General features: G+C 41.0%; 1 protein-coding gene and 1 long non-coding RNA gene across 4 annotated transcripts in view; both read right to left on the bottom strand.

The window, feature by feature from the left end:
• The window catches only part of HOOK3 (hook microtubule tethering protein 3), an 88,355-nt gene that overhangs the window by 24,683 nt on the left and 43,222 nt on the right, over positions 1-20,450 (bottom strand). For all 3 annotated transcript variants that reach the window (XM_061404613.1, XM_061404614.1, XM_061404615.1), the window contains 7 exons: positions 19,093-19,256; positions 15,838-15,978; positions 14,206-14,407; positions 10,809-10,919; positions 9,744-9,831; positions 4,910-4,979; positions 2,822-2,962 (listed from right to left, as the gene is read on the bottom strand). In XM_061404613.1, the coding sequence (XP_061260597.1) occupies positions 2,822-2,962; positions 4,910-4,979; positions 9,744-9,831; positions 10,809-10,919; positions 14,206-14,407; positions 15,838-15,978; positions 19,093-19,256 (917 nt within the window). The remainder of the gene's footprint in view (positions 1-2,821; positions 2,963-4,909; positions 4,980-9,743; positions 9,832-10,808; positions 10,920-14,205; positions 14,408-15,837; positions 15,979-19,092; positions 19,257-20,450) is intronic.
• On the bottom strand, positions 9,929-10,802 carry LOC133240065 (uncharacterized). The gene is made up of 2 exons (XR_009734087.1): positions 10,147-10,802; positions 9,929-10,067 (listed from the first exon to the last, which is right to left on the bottom strand). It is a non-coding gene; the product is annotated as an uncharacterized LOC133240065 (long non-coding RNA).

Genomic DNA, 20,450 nt, shown 5'->3' with positions numbered 1-20,450 from the left:
TCTAAGACTATTTCAACTTTCCATCCTAGTGATTTTTGAAATTTATTTCGTCAACAAATACTACTACTAGGTGGAGGCCATTGTAAATGTCATAACACATAGTCTAAAATACTAGTTAAAGTACAGCTCAAGCATGTACACACGTGTATGAAGCTATAAAACGTGTGTAAATATGTATGAGAAAGTTCACCGACAAAAGATGTGAGGATTGTAATGCCGACCTCGAGGGTCAGAGATTCCGACGTGGCTCTACTCTGGATCCTTCGTGCCTCTCCTAATACTGCTGGAGGGTCAGCAGGTATCACGGATTTTAACAAATGCCAACTTACTGGCAAAACTAACTGGAGAGGACTTTGGAGGCTGAGCTCTCCTTCTAAGGTGAGGAATGGCGTGAGCAAATTGGATTCACGGTCACACAGCCGCAAGGCCCAGTGGGACTGAAACTCTGCTTGCGTGGCTCTAGTCCAGTGCTGGCAACTGGCAGGTTAAGGCAGAGACCAGGTAACGTGAGTACTTATTAAACTCAGCAAGACAACACACGACAATTCACCTAAGAGGAAAAGCATCCAGTGAGGGGGACGACGGGAAGGAGAATGTTTCACAAATATGGCAGAAGACACACTGGTGGACTAGAGGCTTTGCAGTCAGGTAGCCTGGGTCTCAGTCCGAATTCCTCCATCTGCAAAACTTTAGTAAAGTAAGACCACATGTTTAAAACACTCAGCACAGTGTTTGGAACAAACAGTGGCTTAATAAACGCTAGCTGCTATTATTATTACTGTGGCAGGTCATAAAACCCACAGATGGCTATGACCCACAGTTAAGTTACTCGTGTTGCAATCTGATAAACCAACACAGCTGTAAGTAAGAGGCACTTGGAGGTAACCAGTCATCTGGACGTGCAAGTGCTACAGTACAAATGTCAAGTAGTCGTTCTGTTTTTAAGGAGAAAAGCTGTAGTAAGGCCTGTAAAAGACATGGCAAGTGTGATAGAAGATGTAGCAGGTGTTGATTCCTGACAAGAAATCAGTGTCGGGAGCAGGCTCTCCTGCTGCTGCTGTTGCTGCTGCTAAGTTACTCAGTCGTGTCTGACTCTGTGCGACCCCAGAGATAGCAGCCCACCAGGCTCCTCCGTCCATGGGATTTTCCAGGCAAGAGTACTGGAGTGGGGTGCCATCGCCTTCTCCAAGGCTCTCCTGACTAAGATACTAAGATACAGTGGAGGCCGAGGATGGATGGGTCAATCAAGGTGCTCTCACCTGGGCTCTGCATGATTGCCACCTATTTTCCACTGTTCTCATTCCTCTCCCTTCTCTTTTCCCACTTTTTCTAAGTATTTTTTAAATAAAGTACTCATCTCTGCTCCTAAGAGCTGATATGCAAATGTCTCCTTCTGTTTATATTCAATTACGCTCTAATAAATCACCCTATTGTGTACACTGTTTGCTGATTCTCCCTCAGCAGGTTTAAAAATTAAAGTCACAGGAAGAAAGGTAGAGTATGTAAAACTGTCATAACAATTTTGACTCCCAAGACTGACTCATACCTGGAAAATGCCAAATCTATCAGGCATAATAAGCAAAGAATCTGTAATATCACATAAACTGTGAAACTATTTATAAAAATGTCAAATCCCTCAAAAAATGACAGAATATCACAGCTCTAAGACAAAGAAAAGACACCATGTGTTTGGGATCTAAGAAACGTTTCCAAAAAGGAAAAGAATCAGAAGATTGTCACAACAAAATATAAAAGTAATCCTTGCCAGAGTAAGAATTGCTTTTAAAAGTAGTTGGAATGACTGCCTACTGCAATACTCTGAAAACTTACAACTTACAAGCAGGAAAGTGATGTGCTTATTAGATTTGCAGACTCCAAATTTTCAAAATAATTGAATTATTCATAAGATGGATGATTTCAAACAGATTAAAAAAAGAAAGCTCTATCAATTCGTTATGAGGGTTCCCACTATTTTCCTTACACCAACTGATTCTTTGAAACATCAGCTTGTCTAAACAAGGCAAACTTATTAATCTGATCATGACGACGAAGTAAAAGTGTCTCCAAAGACTGTCAATTAATGGTGACATTATTTTATCCTCTAGGTTTTTTTTAAAAAGATTTTATTTATTTTTAATGAATTAATTTTGCTTTTGGCTGCGCTGGGTCTTCGTTGCTGCGTGGGGGCTCTCTCTAGCTGTGGTGAGTGCGGGCGAATCTCCAGTTGTGGTGCGTGGGGTTCTTATTGCCAAGCCTTCTCTGGCTGCTCTAGGGCGTTCAGGCTTCAGTAGCCGTTTCCCCGGGCCCTAAAGCATGGGCTCAGGAGCCACGTCCCCCGGGGCCCTAGAGCACGGGCTCGGCAGGTGTGCACCCCGGGCCCTAGAGCCGGAGTTGCATCCCCCGGGCCCTAGAGCACACGCTCAGGAACCGTGTCCCCCGGGCCCTAGAGCACGGGCTCAGGAGTTGTGGTGCACGGTCTTCATTGGTCCTCAGCACGTGGGGGCTTCCTGGACCAGGGATCGAACCCGTGTCTCCTGCACTGGCAGGCTGTTTAAGCTTCTAGTTTTAATTAGTGATTAGGAAGGGGAAACGGCAGGACTTCGGTATCATTTTGCCTGAAGAACTGAAGATGGGGCTTCTATCACAGAGACACAGCCCTTTTGGGCAAATCTGCCTGTAAGTGGAAAAAGTACTTGTGAAATGAGATGGAGGAGAACACTCTCATTTGCCCCTGCAGCTCAGATCATTTGCCCCTGCAGCCCCTGCAGCAGTGTTTGAAGGGATCAGATCACGGTGACTGGAGTGGCCGCCGCGCCCTCACCTGTTTTCTGTCTCTAGCTCATTCTTGCGGAGGTTGGCGTCATCCAGAAGGCTCTGCAGCAAGGCGATCTTCTCATTGTCGGAACCCTCCTGGTTGATTTTCAACATCTTATTCTCATGCTGAAGACGAATGAGCTTCTCCCTGAGAGCGGAAGAAAAACAGATTAACATGGTTACCAAAATCCAGCGAGGCACCATTACAGATTTAATACGTAGAACAGAAATGAAAGAAAAAAAGAACCTGCAAGAAATTTAGCTCCTAACTGGCTGAGACAGCACATCTCAGGTCTCAAACCTTTTCTTTTTATAATAGAATTGATGGTCTGAAGATAAACAATCTCCAAGTATCATGATGTATAATGAATGAGGTTTCAAAATCCTATTTTCTTTTTGATTTAAACATTTACACATTCTGCCAAACTGCTCAAAAGAACAGCTGTATAACCACAAGAAAAAAAAATGTTTTTGTAGTTCTCTGTGGCGATGGATACTAACTGAACTTACTCTGGTGATCATTTCACAACACATATGTATCCTTCATTCACATGTCAAATCATTATGTTGTACACCTAAAACTACTACAGAGTTATACGTCAATTATATCTCAATTAAAAAACTGTATCTCTTTATTTTTAGTTTATGAGGTTTCTAACTTTTCCACACCCTTAACATTAGTGAAAATTATCACTTTTAATAGATTTTTGCAAACTGGAAAAGAAAATCTCACTATGTGTCAAGAATACTGACCTATGTCAATACTGGTCTATTAACGTGTTGAGAAGTTTCACCCCTTGCACTGTTTCACCTTGATAGCTCTTGTAGACACAGAGCATATTTTAATTTTACTGAGTAATACTCAATAGAAGCCATTTTGTTGAATCTTCATCATTGTTCTTTTCTCTCAGTTTAAAAATTCAACTTCATTACCTAAAAGCGTCCTTAAAATTTGTTTTTTGGACATAACCATTTATTTATAGGGGCTTCCCAGGTCGTGCCAGTGGTAAAGAGCCTGCCTGCCAATGCAGGAGACATAAGAGACGCAGGTTTCATCCCTGGGTTGGGAAGATCTCCTGGAGAAGGAAATGGCAACCCACTGCAGTATCCTTGCCTAGAGAGTCCCATGGTCAGAGGAGCCTGGTGGGCTACAGTCCATAGGGTTGCAGAATCGGACATGACTGAAGCGACTTAGGATGCAGCACGCATTTATTTATAAATATTCATAAAATAAGTATTTATTTGTGAAACAAATTTTATTGGTCCAATAATAAAGTACCATATCAGATGGCAAAAAAGTAAAAGGTATTTAAGATGCTTCCAAAATTGGTGTTGCGTTACACACCTTCTGTACTTAAACAAATGCTAACAATAATAAATACTGTCTTCATTTATTCAACAAATGTTTGAATGCCTATGGCAACTTTCACAGTTTATAACTTTTACATAACTGTTATTTTAGCTAATACCTCCAAGGATGCTATCAAGAATCAAGGCTGGTGTTAACTTAAAAAGGGGGCAAATTAGCCCAAATAAGGTAAAAGCAATATTCAGGATTAATCATTATCCTTTTGCTGGACAGCTGATGCTTTCCAATCATTTACTCATTCTCATACATAAAGCCAGGCATACACTAAAATAAACAGAATATTTAAAATACAAATGTAAGGAACTTCTGAGGGAAGAGCAATAGAGACAGGGCGATGTTTCCTCCTGACTCTGCTTCTGTCTTCCCCAGACCATTTCTTGAACTTAGGTAATAAATCTCAGCGACTAAGTATTTTGCAGGCTAATGGCTAAGCATAACCTTTGTCTTTGGGCCACGTGGTTTCACGGCTAAGTGTCTGCTGAGGATACCCAAGCAGAGATGTGTCTGTCTGCATGTGTGAGACCCTGTCCTCCCCAAGAGAGAAACCAAGCTTCTGTACGGCCAGCTGAGAAGGTCTCTAACGTGCTGAAATCAAGGACACAGAGCCTCGAGTTCAGATTGAAAGTGTCAGTGATAAAGAGTAAGGAACTGGTCCTCTATATCACAGAGGAGTAAGTTTTCTACAACAATACTGTGAAGTGTGACTGGACTTCCCCATCTCCTTACCTGATTTCCGGTGTGACGATCTCTGCTGCAAGACTGTCTGAAGACTCCTGACTTCCCAGAGGCATCAACCCTATAAACACACAAGCACTGACTCAAGGTCAAGAGAGACCACAACCACCTCCTTTAGTCCCTATATGAACCCTACTTTGAGCATTAAAGTACAAAAACTATGTCACAGTTGCCTTCCATCATCATCATCATTTTAACATTTTTAAGTGTACAGTTGAGTAACGCGAAGTCCTATGCTGATGCTAAGGCACCATTTTGTGGAAACATCACTACTGTCTATTTCCAAATGCTTTCATCACTCAATACATAAAATCTGTAACCATTAAGCAGTAACTACTCCCCACTGCTTTCTCCTTTAGCCCCTTGTAACTTTAATGCCAACATCTGGCCATTCTAGATACCTCACGCCAGCATCTGTCCTTCGGTGTCTGGCTCACTTCACCTAACACGCTGCTTTCAATATTCATCTATGTTGCAGCATTTATGAAAATTTCATCTCTTTATATGGCCCAATAATATTCCATTATACATACATATCATATTTTCTTTATTCATTTATCTGTTGACGGACACATGGTTGTTCCTGCCTTTTGGCTAATGTGAATAATGCTGCTGTGAACATTGGCATACCAGGATCTAGTTGAGTCCTTGCTTTGATTCTTTTGGGTATATACTTAGGAACAGAATTTTTAGATCATATGATAACTTTAACTTTTTATTATAAAGAACCACCAAACTCTTCCACAGTGGCTGACCCAATCTTACATTCCCACCAGCAATACAAGAGGGCTCTGATCTCGATACATCCTCATCAACATTTGTTATCTCCATTTTCCTTCTTTTTTAATGACAGCCATCCTGATGGGTATGAAGTGGGACCTCACTGTGGGTTTGATCTGCATTTCTCTAATGACTAATGATGTTGAGCACTGTTTCATATACAAATTCTGGCCATCTGGATATCTTCTTTGGAGAAACGTGTCTGTAAGTCCTTTGCTTGTTTGCTGCTAAGTTGTAGAAGTCCTTTATACTCTCTGGACATCAACCACTTATCAGATAAAGGATTGGCAAATATTTCCTCCCATCTTGCACGCCACCTTTTCACTCTATTGACAGTGTTCTTTGACACAGAGAAGATTTTAATTTTGATGAAGTCCAGTTTACCTGTTACTCCTTTTGCTGCCTGTGCTCTTGGTATCAATTCCAAGGAACCCCTGCTGAATCCAACATCATGATGATTCTCTATGCTTTCTTCTTAAAGTTGTACAGTTTTAGTCCTTACATTTAGGGTTCCATTTTGACTTCCTTTTCGTATATGGTATAAGGATGGACACCTTCCTTCTTCTGGATGTGGACATCCAGCTTTCCCAGCACAACCTTCTTGAAAGACTTTCCTTTCCTGCACTAAGCTGTCTTGATGCTCCTCTTCAAAATCAGCTGACCGTCTATGGGAAGGTTTATTTCCAGGCCCTTTATATTCTGCTCCATTGGTCTATACATCTGCCCTTTCACCTATACATACTATTTGGATTACTCTAACATTTTACTAAGTTTTAAAATCAGGAAGTGTAAGTCCTCAAGCTAATTTTTTTTTCAAGATTGTTTTGGCTCTTCAGGGTCCCTTGAAAGTCTATGTAAACTTTAGGCTGGGTTTTTCTATTTCTGCAAAAAATACTATCAGCATTTTGATAAGAATTGCACTGAATCTGTAGATTGTTTCCGTGATGTCATCTTAACAATATTAAGTCTCCAATGAACATGGATATCTTCCCGTTTAGGTTTTGATTTTTTTCAGCAGTGTTTTGTACTTTTCAGGGTACAAGTGTCTTCCTGGTTAGATTTAGTCCCAAGTATTTTATTCTTTTTAATTCTATTGTAAATCAAATTGTTTTCTTAATTTACTTTCCATATTGTTCACTGCTAGTGTATAGAAATGTAACTCATTTTTGTTGTTTAATTTTATATCCCGTAAATTTGCTGAATTCATTTTATTTGTTCTATTTTTTTTCGTGTGTGTAGTTTTTAAAGGGTTTCAACATATAAGAGCATGTCATCTGCAAACAGAAATATTTTTGGTTCTTCCTTCCCAATTTAGATTTTTTTTCTTTGTCCAATTGCTCTGGCTAGAACTTCCTGTAGCATGTTAACCGAAGTATAGAAGTGGTGGTAGCAGGCGTCACTGTCTTATTCCTGATCTTAGAAGAAAAGCTTCTGGTTCTTCATCACCGAGTACGCTGTTAGCTGTGGGTTTTTCGTACGACCTTCCTCATGCTGCAGAAGTTTCCTTTCTAGTTTACATTATTTCTTTAATGAAAGGGTTTTGGACGTTGTCAGTTGCCTTTCCTGCATCAATTGAGAGGATGATGCGTTTTTTCCTTCATTCTACTAGTGTGGTATATATTACACTGATCTCTATGTCTCTCTTATGCGAGTTTCACATTGCTCAATTATAGCAGTTTCACAGTAACTTTTTTTCTGTTTTTTTGACATGGACCGTTTTTAAAGTCTTTATGGAATTTATTACAATATTGCTTTTGTTTTTTACATTTGCATTTTTTGGCCCTGAGGCATGAGGGATCTGAGCTCCCCGACCAGGGATTCAATCTGCACGGCCTGTGTTAGAAGGTGAAGTCTTAACCACTGGACCACTGGGGAAGTCCCTAAAGTAACTCCTGAAATCAGGATGTGTAGGCTCTCTAGCTTTTTATTTTTTTTTGGTTATAGTGGACACTTTGTTTTTTCGTATAAATTGTATCAGTAAAATCAGCTTGTCAATTTCTACAAAAAAGTCTGCTGAGAATCTGATTGGGATTGCATTGAATCTTTAGACCAATATGAAGAGAACTGCAGTCTCTCTCCACAACTGAATGTGGAATGTGTTTACATTTATTTATATTTTTAATTTATCTTAGTAATGATTCATAGTTGTCAGTGTGGAAGTCTTGCATTTCTTTGCTAAACTTATTTGTAGTTCATTCCTTAAGATAACTACTGTAATTTCACTTTCTGATTATTTACTAATAGTACACAGAAACGTATTTACACACTGATCTTGGACATTGAAACCTTGCCGAACTCAGCTGTCAGATCTCCTTTCCAATCTGAATGCCCTTCATTTCTTTTTTCTTTTTCTTCCGTGACTGCACTGGTGAGAAACTCCATGTTGAATACTGGTGGCTAGACTGAACAGCCTTGCTTTGTTTCTGGTCTTAGGGGAAAAGCATTTAGTCTTTCATCACTAAGTATGAGGTCAGTTGTAGGATGTTCACAGATGACCTCTACTAGGCTGCAAAAGTTTCCTTCTATTCCTAGGTTGCTAAGAGTGTTTACCATGGCTTATTTACAAAATGGAGACAGACTCACTGACATAGAAAACAAACTTATGGTTACAAAAGGGAAAAGTGGGTGGGTAGGGGAATAAATCAGGAGTTCAGGATTGGCAGATGCAAGCTACTGTGTATACAATAAACCATAGGACTTCCCTGGTGGTCCAGTGGTGCAGAATCCACCTGCCAATGCAGGGCACACAGGTTCGAGCCCTGGGCCAGGAAGACTGCACACGCAGCGGAGCAGCTAAGTGCGTGAGCCACCACTACCGAAGCCCACACACAGAGAGCCCATGCGCCCCACCAACAGAAGCCACGGCAACGAGCAGCTCGAGCACTCTAACGAAGAGCAGTCCCCGCTCACACAACTAGATAAAAGCCCACACGCAGCAACAGAGACCCAGCACAGCAAGAAAAGAAACAAACAGAGAAACAAAATTATAAAAAAAAAAAAAAACTGAGCTAGGGTTTGATAAGCTGGTTCAGAAATAGGTGAAGAGGATAAGGAAAGACAGTGGTGACGAGAACACAGCTGAAATGCAGGTATGTAGGCTGGGTGACCTGGGAAAGAAGGCCATCAGCATGGTCATTAGAGGCCACAGAGGGGGCTGAAGGACGATGGAGCGAATGAGCAGGTTTGGCAGAAAGAGGGCGCAGGGAAAAGGAGGCTGCAGTCAGAGGAAAAGAGACAGTCTAGTTTCAGGCAACAGGAAAGCCAGGGGCTGGAAATACGAGTGGGAGTGAGCAGATGGTGAAGTGTACGAGCACCCAGCCAGGCTCACGTGCTCCCCAAGAGGTGGAAGGTAAACTCTCAGCTAAGCGCTGCTCCTTTCCTGTGAGGAGGAAAAGGTTTCTACTTTGGACGTTAAGTTCCCAAGTAGTGGGTGTTAGTGAACTGCTACCCACCTCACTTCTCAGCTGAAAGAAAGATCATTGATTTACAAAGTCTGATATACTTTTAAAGAGGTCACTAGAAACTTTTCAGGTTTATTATTAACACAAATGATTTAACAAATGATTTATGCTTTTGATTTAATAAAACCCAAACATTTGAATGCATTCCCAGGTGGCACTAGTGGTAAAGAAACTGCTTGCCAATGTAGGAGACACAAGAGGTGAGGCTTCAATCCCTGCATTGGGGATATGGCAACCTACTCCAATATTCTCGCCTGGAAAATGTCACGGACAGACGAGCCTGGTGGGCTACAGTCCACAGGGCTGCAAAGAGTCGGACGTGACTAAGTGACATATATATATATATATAATATATAAACATTTGAATATAAAATTAAAAAGTAGGTAAATAAATTTGGTCTCATAACTATCGTCTATTTTCCATAAAATCTGGGTAACAGTTGAAAATCTGTATCAATCTCATGGCCTCTTCTCCAACTTTAAGTTCTTGTTTTTTTGGTGCAATCATCTTAAAATGAATCCTAACATTTTTCCTGATACTACGGAAACAAATAATCCTGCTTGGGCTTCTGAAGCATTGTTACCTTGAGTTGTGAGCTGTCCTTCCTGAGCCTGAACACAGCGAAGCTCTTCAATGGTTTCCTTCAGAGAATCCCTTTCCGATCTCAACCTCTGGAGGGACATTAAGAACAAGGGAGGTCAGCTTCAACCTTCATGAATTTACTCATTAGTGGTCTCTGCCTGACCTGACAGAATGATAAACAGTGCGGAACATGAACATGTTACAGGTTTTAATCTTTTACAGAACAATCACAGAAGGAAAAGATTAGGTTTTTTCCAGTTTAACCACACTGAATACAGTCCATGGGCAAGGCAGTATTTTATCTAGTGAACCGTAAGAAACAAAACTATCCACTCCATTCTTAACAATGAGTATCTTATTACGGAAATAAAATTCAGTATTTTATCTAGTTAACCGTAAGAAACAAAACCACTCCATTCTTAACAATGAGTATCTTATTACGTAAATAAAATTCTTTTCATGAAACATAAAAATCACACAACAAAGACAGTTCATGAATTATGACAAAGTAAAAATACTTTTAGAAGCTTCAAAATATGCTGAACAACAACAAAAAGAATTGTGTCCTCTGTAGTAAACATACAGAAAACAGAAAAGCTACATAAATTTATAGCAAATCACAAGTAAGATGATGGAAAAGAAGCATCAGTGGTACAAAAGTTAAATATACAGAAAATAAATTAGAATGAACAGTCTCTCAATCTTTTATTTTAGATCTATTTCTGAAACACAAATATGAATCTTCTTTAATTTAAAAATCAACAGGTGCAGGGAGCTCAAATCCGATGCTCTCTGACAACTCAGAAGGGTGGGAGGCGGGAGAGTGGTTCAAGAGGGAGGGGACATGCATGTACCTATGGCTGATTCATGTTGACAGATGGCAGAAACTGACACAATACTGTAAAGCAATTAGCTGCCAATTAAAAATAATTTGAAAAATCAACAGGATCTCTAAACTTTAAATTTATAAACAGAACAAGAAATTAACGTACCCAAAATAAGAATTAAATATCATTTTCTTAATTTTGACACTGATCAAAACCAAAATGCCAATATACATACTCACATCCTTTTCTTTTTGAAGACTGTCAACTTTTTCTTTTAGCCGCTTATATTCAAAATCTAATTTATCGGCTTTCTTCGATTCTTCAGATAATCTATTCTGCAGTTCTACTACCTGGTATAGAAAGGTATCATTAATTTTTATAATTTGACACATTAGAAATTATCAAATTTCTTCTACAGATCTATGAAGATTATCTTCCCCACAGATACTAAAAAAAAATAGATAAGTTACAGAAGCCTGACTCAGTGGAGAACCTAGGTACAGAAATCTGCCTGGATACTGTGGGTTCTAAAACCAGACCATCTGGAAGAACAAATGCTCAAACCTAGAAAAACCTACAGGACTTTCGTTTCCTGTAACACAGGTAACTGGGCAGTCTGGAAGTCCTTTCAGCATGAAGCAAAAGAAATGCTAAGGGGGAAAAATGTCCGATGGCATTGATAAGCTTGTAAGAAAGCCTGGGAGGTCAGTTCAGTTCAGTTCAGTCGCTCAGTCGTGTCCGACTCTTTGCAACCCCATGAATCGCAGCATGCCAGGCCTCCCTGTCCATCACCATCTCCCGGAGTTCACTCAAACTCATGTCCATCGAGTCCGTGATGCCATCCAGCCATCTCATCCTCTGTCGTCCCCTTCTCCTCCTTTCCCCAATCCCTCTCAGCATCAGTCTTTTCCAATGAGTCAACTCTTCCCATGAGGTGGCCAAAGTACTGGAGTTTCAGCTTTAGCATCATTCCTTCCAAAGAAATCCCAGGGCTGATCTCCTTCAGAATGGACTGGTTGGATCTCCTCGCAGTTCAAGGGACTCTCAAGAGTCTTCTCCAACACTACAGCTCAAAAGCATCAATTCTTCGGCTCTCAGCCTTCTTCATAGTCCAACTCTCACATCCATACATGACCACAGGAAAAACCATAGCCTGGGAGGTCATCAGGGGCTAAAACTAGAGTGGAGGTTTGTGAGGAAGCTACGGGCACTGTGAGATGCCACCGAAAGTGCCAGGGGCCCAGGCCTTTAACATATTGGGAGGCAGGTGGTGGCTGTTAAACCATCTTGGATTCTGAAAGGTAGTGAGTCAGTAAATAGGTAGGTTAGGGAAAAAATCCATCAGCTGGCAAAGTCAGTAAGGAAACTTGCCTGCCTTAAAGTGAGTGTTCTGGGTTTTATAAAGTGTAACTTGAAAATGTGTAACCATAGCCTGTGGATAGATGGATTTGTGTTAGAATTTTTGCCATATGTCTTGTCTGGCAAACCCTAAACCAAGCAATTAATTTAAGTCACCTTGGTTGGTAACACAGTGGTAAATTTGGCATACGAAACACACGTATTGCCTGGAAGAACACAGCCTCAACCAGGTCCCCAGTACTCTCAAAGCTAAAGATGAGAGCAAAACCCCAAATCACAAAAGTGTTAAAGAAATAAACCACTAAGAACAACAGCAGAAAAACATTAACAGTACGAACAAAAGCAAAATAGAAGAATAAGCCCTCCAAGCAAGTTAAACTGGAGTTATACTTAAAGAAAAGAAAGAAACCTAAATTATAAAAGGAATAAAATACCACTAAATATGATCACGTAGATGTGAATAGCCACCAAAAGAGAAGTTGCAGAAAGAGAAGTATTACAACGAAAAATAAAATAACATTAAGCTCCAGATCAGAAACTAGTTCATGGGGTCGCAGAATTGGAGACAACTTAGTGACTGAACAACAAGATCAGAAACAGAGAGAATGAGTATAATATTTCTATATTCTATAGCACAATTTCACCATAATAATTATAGGTGTAGAATTCTTTTTTATTTATTCAGTTTGTAATTCACGGTTAATACTAAATCTGATGTCTTTCATTAATTCTGAAAAACGCTCAGCCATTCTTTCCTTCAAATAATGTCCCTCTATAATTCTGTTCTTCTCTCTGGAACTCTGATAAAATCATTTCTTATTTTAATTTAATACCCTTTAATCACATTCATAGCTTCTTTGGACTACATTTAACTTTCAGTAATCCTTTCAACTTAGTTGTATGCTGAAAATTTTCATAATGAAATGTGGAAAAATATATTCACCAAAAAACCCCACCAGCCATACATGGTGTACAGGGCTGTTCTAGTAAAACGTCTCTGTTACATTAAGTGAATATAACTTTGATGCCAAAATCAGAAGACAAGGAAAGCACGAGATAGAAAACTGAGTAAACTAACTGTAGAGGTAAAATATTCCAAGTAAAATAAACCAAGCGAATCTAACAACGTGAAACAACAAATAAACCTGCTACGACTGAACTGAGCTTATCTCAGGAAGGCAAGGATGGTCAAGCACAGGGATCTATCGATACAGTTCATCAGATTAACAGGAAGGAGAAGCAGCACAGGCGTCTCTCAAAGGTGTAGCTGATTAAATTCAACATCCGCTTATGAAAAACACTCATGAAATTAGGAATACAACGAAATTTTGTTACTTAAGAAAAGGTGGCTACCGAAACCAAAAGCAATCCTTATAATATTCTGGTAAAACATTTAAAGTACTGCATAAAAAATCAACAACAAGAAATGGTTGTCTATTATTATTGCTTCTGTTCAAGACTATAGTAAAGGTCAGGCATGCTGACTAAGAAGGGAAAAAAGGATATGCTGTAAAAAGAAACAAAAAGATTTTTATTTGTGTAAAATATGACTTCTGACAAGAAAACTAATAGACGTGGTTAGAAGTCATATGGGGGACTTCCATGCTGGTCCAGGGATTAAGACCCTGCCTTCCAGCGCAGGGGATTCAGGTGCCATCCCTGGTCAGGGGGCTAAGATCCCACATGCCTTATGGCCAAAAAGTCAAAGCATAAAATAGAAGCAATATAAAAACAAAATAAGACCTCAAAAATGGTCCCCCCTCCCAAAAGTAGTAATATGGGAATTGGACAAGATTGTAAAATCAGCATACAGGACTTCCCTGGTGGTCCAATGTTTAACAATCTGCCTGCCAATGCAGGGCACGTGGGTTCAGTTCTTGGTCTGGGAAGATCCCATATGCTGCAGGGCAACTAAGCCCGTGCGCCACAACCACTGAGCCCAGGTGCCACAGTTACTGAAGCCCGTGCTCCTAGAGCCCAGGCTCTGCAGCAAGAGAGGCCGCTGCAAGGATAAACCCGAGCACCTCAATAAAGAGGATTCCCCGACTGCTGCAACCAGAGGCAGGCTGAGCACAGCAGCCAAGACTCAGTGCAATACATTAAGACGTAACAGAAGTATCTGCTGTAGGGACCAATCGATAACCTCTGGATAAGAACCAAGTTTCAGAGGTGAAAAACCAAACACCGTGGAAACAAGTCAGTGGACTCTGATGAGCCAGTGTGACTCTGGGGAATTCAGCTGCAAACAACGTCAAGAAACCAGGCCAACCTTCTTACCTGTCTCTTATATGTCTCGAGTTGACTCCGAGCCGCGTTGGCTTTTCGCAGCTCCTCCTCTAGACTGACTGTGTTCTGCATATACATAGTATTCTTTTCTTCTAAGAGCTTAACTTGCCGCCTCAAATCACCTAGATCTTCTAGCTTCTTCTTATATGATTCTACTTGGCCTTCTAGTTTAGAAACTTTATCAGAAGAATGTCTAGAACGAGATGGGAAACCAGGAATCACAAACACACCCACAGTTGAAAGCTGCTGTAGACAGGGATAAACCAAGAAGATCGCCAGGAAGTAACACGTTCTAATGAAATGACGAGACCAAAGGTCGAGTCCAGCTTAGTTTTTTGGGCAGGTTCAAAAGTATGACCAAAGTGACAGCAAAATTTGTAATGAAGAACATTACATAAAATTTAAGGAATGCACGCAGGAGCAGGTAGTCACAGAGTTCCATGCAGCACAAAAGCAAAATATACTGTACAGTGTCCAAATAATTTGGCAACTGGATGTTATTAGTGACCAGAGGAACAGCTGTTTCAGAGGAGCAGTTGGGGGGGGGGCGGTGGCGAACTCTAGTGGGTTAAGGAGAGAATGTAAATCTGACCCCGTGTAATCTAAATCTGTTCTGGAGAGAAGCAGAGAGTAATACTTCTCTCACTGTTTCTAAGAAGAGAGGAACCGAAACATACAAATAGATGCTTGGCGGGGGCAGGGGGGGGGGGCGGTGGCCGGAGATTCAAATGGGAAGAGAAGTGATAACTGATGTGGCACCGGTCCCTGCAGAGCCAAGAAGGGTTCAGACCAGAGCACCAGGAGTCAGCAGTGGACGGGGCACCAGTCTGCACGCAGGCAGCAGAGGCCAAACACGGTGGGGATGCAGGAGACAGCACGCAGCGGGTCCACGGGTCATGACCCCGTCCCTCGGTGCAGGGGGCAACGTCATGCACCGAGACTGCAGCTCAGGAGTGGGGGGGCGGACGGAGAGGTGAGAAGAGTCAGGAAAACTCAGAGCAGCGACAAGCTAGGTGGGGACAGAGCCGTCCACGGATGGGCAGCAGAACGGGGGGCACATGGGGGGAGCCCAGAGGAGGGCGAGGATCATCAGTCTGCAGGAGGACAAAAATGACATCACTATGTGATTTTCTCTATTCGTTCTCAGCATTTAAAGAGCCAAAGGGTAAGATACAGATGGTTGGAAGGATCCGACGGAGGACAGGTTAAACAGGCAGAACAGTGGAGAACCGAAGCAGCAGGGAGCGAGGGGCCCGGTGAGAGCACAGCTGAGTCCAGCAAGGAAATGAGCCTCGTAGGGGAGACAGGATCTGAGCAAGTGGACGACGGATCAGCCGGACGACACAGAATGACAACCCAGGAGCAGCAGAGAGAAAGCTCACAGCTACGCAAGCATGAAGTGCTGGTCAGAGATTAACTCCTACTTAACCAACATTTATATGCAGCACTTACTGCCAGATACTGTTCCGAGTGCCTAGAAACATAGGCTCACTCAGTTCCACGTGTCAGCCTGAGTGGGCGTGTGTACTATTCCCGCTTTACAAGATGAGAAATGGTTCCATGGAGGTGAACCCCGGGGGCCTGGCGGGTCTGAGATCCCACAGGGATGGGGGGCTGGGTTACCTAAGAACATCTATTTCATCCTTCAGAGACTGAGCATCGTCTGCCAGAGTGGTCAGCTCATCGTTCTGCTGCCGAAGTTCAGAGATCTCCTTCTCCAGCTCTTCACAGCGTATTCGATAGTCATCTTTGGCTGCTTCAAGCCTGTCATCGAAACGAAACAGACCCAGAAAGCTCTACTGTCTAATAATTCTTCTTAGAACAGCAAAAGTAAGTTAAAAACAATGACAATACGTTCTTCTTGAACTTGTCTCCCACTTTTGTGACCATATGCCGTATTTCCAAGTTTTAACTATCCTGGAAACAGATTCTGCCGTTCTAAGACTTGAAGAAAGACAACAACTGCCATCCTCTACTCAGAAAGGTAGACACCAAGTGCTATTTTTCAAAATATATCAGCTATTAAGTTTTATTTTTAATTAGGAAATGAACATACTCCCTTTAGAAATTTAAAAAAATGCAGAAAAACAAAGAAGATAAAAATCATGCATTACTCTAGGCAGGTACCTACTGTTAACATTTATGGAGTGTAACTTCCAGCCTGACTTCTTTTCATAGATCTTTTCACCTCTCAAATATGGATAATATGGTTCCTAATTTATTTTAATCTGTTGCTGCTTTTTTGGCCGTACCTCACGGCTTGTGGGACTGAACTCAGCCCCTCTGCCATAAAAGCGCAGAGTCCTAACCACTGGGCTGCTGGGGAATTCCATGTACGAATCTGTTTTGCTTAACACATACACCTTTCCTTTGGATTTACAGGATTCTCTCTCACGTCACAAATATTTATCACTGGTTATTTTAATTTTGTTTATGTATTTAAAGCATAAGACTCCTAGTTTTTATCCAATTCAACTAATATATCTCACCCTTCATAGTTTTTGCTTCTAATGCACAATTAGAATTTTTTTCTTCTAATTCGTTATTTTCTGTTAGTATTTATAGGGTTCCATTTTTTTAACATTAAAGTTTTCAATTTCTCTGGAAACCATTTGGGTATATGATACAGAGCAGGAATCTAACTTTTCCTATCAAAACACCTACCAATCATTCCCAAACTATTTAACAAATAACCTTTCCCTATTGGATTAGAAAATGCCACTTTTATCATATTATAAATTTTTATATATACTTGGACTGGTTTATGGATCATTTGTGTCACTGGTGTCTGTATTTTGTTGCACGGGTACCAAGCTGTTTCCATTAGGGTAAGCATTACAATTTTTTCTTCTTCTTCATTTATATACTTATGAGCAGAATTTTCCCGGTGGTACTAGTTACTGCTAGAAAGACCTGGGACATAAGCAAAGGTGAACATAACCCTCTCTCTCTTAAATGTTTATTGGTTCTAAGGACTTCTCAGTTGGTTCTCTTCTATTTTCTGGGTGGACACACATTATCTATAAATAATGATCATTTATTTTTTGTCTTTCCAGTATTTTAATCTCATTTCTTTTTCTTATTTCATTTTCTAGAAAAGTAACAACAGCTAAATCTTATATAGCTTCTATGTGCCAAGCAATATTCTTAAAGTACTTTACATATATTAATTCATTTAATGCTCACAAAAATTCTAGAGGGTAGACAAAACTATTAGACCATCTTAGAGAAATGGAGGTATGCCAAAGGTTATACAGCTAGCAAGGGGCAAAGCCAGGATTTTTAGAGTGTCAAGAAAAAAGTCAAATAATACTAATAGATTAATACTCATCTTCATCTTATATTCTTAACTTTACTGATAATTTCATGTACCAAGCTTATTGTTTATTCTTCCTTTTCCTTTAACTTATGGAGGAGGCATAATACATTTATCTACTGTAATAGAATTAATAGTTATTATAACAGATTTAATAATATTTCTGGGATAAAGCTTATTTTTACTATAGCACTGGATTGAGTTTGCTACTCTTCTTTTCAGATTTGTTTAAAGAATACTGATAAATGAGATGTTAGCCATTTGAAAATAATAGTAATAAACCCATTATGTTAATACAATATATTGTTTATGAAACACAACTACTTTCTAAAAACGGTGAGAAGAGTGGCAATGTTTTTTACATTCTGTGATTCAAATCACTGGTTTACTCGAAGACAGCTGGGTTCTCCTGTTTCTACATGCGTCTGATGTGAGGGTTTTTTGGCTGAGGTTCATGAAGGAAATCCAGTCTAACAGATATGCAGCTGGAAGAGAGGGCCTGAAGACTCTCCAAAAGGGTCCTCAGATTACAGTCTAAACTGCGGTTGCAGACCAGAAGCAATGGACTATTTGCCTTAGGTTTCGGGGAAGACTAAGAAACTGCACTTTTTTCTGGTCAAGGCAAACAAAACAAAACAAAACAAAACATCACATCACTGGAGAAAAATAAAGACTGGTAGATACGTAACCATATCAAGTTAGTGGATAAGTAATGATACTTAATTTCACCCACACTTTTAACACTGAAAATCTATGGCTAGGTAATAAATGGGTCATGATACATTTTCTAGAAAATCGTTAACACAGTATTTTTATCATCCTGCCAGGTCCTTAGACTTTGCGCTCTGTTCTGTCTTGGAGGACACCAGATTTTCCTTTTACCACCTGACTGCTAGTGGGCCCTCTTCCTTTGTGGCCCTTTCCTCCTCGAGAAGATGTGTTAGAGGACGACTCCCTTACATCGGCTTGCCCTTTAACTACATCTGTCTCTATAAACGTCACCCCTGGCCTTTCTCTTATGCCCTTAAACTGTGCGCTGGAAGGCACAATCTTTAAATTCCATGCCTGGTTAAAAAAAATTTTTTGGGGGGGGGGGGCATCTGGCCCTTTAAGAAGATACACTTAATTTGAAATCCTATCCCTGCAGTTTGTGATCTAATTTCCTTTTTTGGTTTTAAATTTGATTTCCAATTTTGAGTGAGCTTAATCTTTCCAGTGACCATTCCTACTCACCCTCAGGCCCCTTTGCTAGTTCTTCCTGATGTTTTTCTCAGTCTGACTTTAGTTGTCTCCAAGCACCTGGTGGGGTGGGGGTGGGATCTGCTCCTTCCCTTCGTCCACAGTCACGGTTCAACTGGGGCGTTCTGTCTGCAAGTCAGGTTGAGGGCGAGAACTTTCCTAGACGTGTGCTCATTTCACAGTGTGTGGGAAGACTTTTGGGAAGTGGCTAATCACAGAGCCACCTTGGTCTGCAGCTACCCGGAAGCCCTAACACTATATTCTTAACTGCCAAAGACATTACCAGATTTTAAAGGATTAGAGCTGAGTGAGGGGTCCTTTACCTGAATGTTTCTTCCTGGAGCTGCTCTAACTGAGTCTGGAGCTGCAGATGCCTCCTTCCTGCTGGACTGTTAGGATCTTCTATAGAATCTGATTGATTAAGTCTTTCCATTAATACCTGATTCTCGACCAACAGACTGCTTTTCTCCTCCTGCAGTGCTGCGACCTGTTAGAATGTAGAAAGACAGGGGTTGTCTTCTCCAATTACGCTGGAATCTGCATTAATCACTTGTAAATCACCATTATGAATTGTGTGTGTGTGTGTTAGTTGCTCAGTTGTCTCCAACTCTTTGTGACTCCGCAGACTGTAGCCTACCAGGATCCTCTGTTCATGGAATTCTCTAGGCAAGAATACTGAAGGGGGTGGCCATTCCCTACTCCAGAGGATCTTCCCGACCTACACTGCAGGCAGATTCTTTACCATCTGAGCCGCCAGGGAAGCCATTATGAATTAAAGCCTGTTTTTAAAGAAGTACAAGTAATGTCCACTTAAAACATTTATATTATTTAGGAATATTGTACAGACAGACCAGTATGTAAAAGCAAGCAATAATTCATTTTAAAAATTTCCTATTTGAAAAGACAATTCACCAAAGAAGACATGTAAAAGGCTTCACAGGTGGCTCAGTGGTAAAGAATCCACCTGCCAATGAAGGAGATGCAAGAGATGCAGGTTTGATCCCTGGGTCAGGAAGATCCCCTGGAGTAGGAAATTGCAACCCACTCCAGCATTCCTCCGGGGAAAATTCCATGGACAGAAGACCTGCTGTGCTACGTACATGTGGCCGCAAAGAGTAGGGCAAGACTGGGTGAGAAAGCAGATACACACCCAACGGCAACTAAGTACACAAAAGAGACACTCACGATTACTCGCCAAGGAAAAGCAAGTTGAGACCATAATGTTATATCCATACACTCACTCCCACTAGGAAGCCGAACATTAGAGACTGGCTGTACCAAACGCTGGCGAAGATGCACACAAGTGGGATTTGACACACTGGTGAGAATGTGTACTGTTCTGAACGCTGTGAATACCTGGTTTGCATTTTCCTAAAAAATTAATCATGGAACCACCGCATGACGCAGGCAGTTTACTCTTAGGTATTTATTTACCACAGAGAAACAAGACATATGTCCACAAGGAGATGCAGAATGTTTATAGCAGCTTCGTTTGTAACAGCTTCCCTGGTGGCTCAGATGGTGAAGAATCTGCCTGCAATGCAGGAGACCCAGGTTCAGTGCCTGGGTCAGAAAGATCCCCTGGAGAAGGGAATGGCCACCCCTTCAGTTTTCTTGTCTGGAAAATCCCATGGACAGAGGAGCCTGGCGAGCTACAGTCCATGGGGTCGCAAAGAGTCAG

This window comes from Bos javanicus, chromosome 27 (assembly GCF_032452875.1).
Source record: "Bos javanicus breed banteng chromosome 27, ARS-OSU_banteng_1.0, whole genome shotgun sequence".
Classification (NCBI taxonomy): Eukaryota; Metazoa; Chordata; class Mammalia; order Artiodactyla; family Bovidae; genus Bos; species Bos javanicus.
Note: the sequence above shows the minus strand (reverse complement) of the source record. Positions and strands in the feature narration are given on the sequence as shown.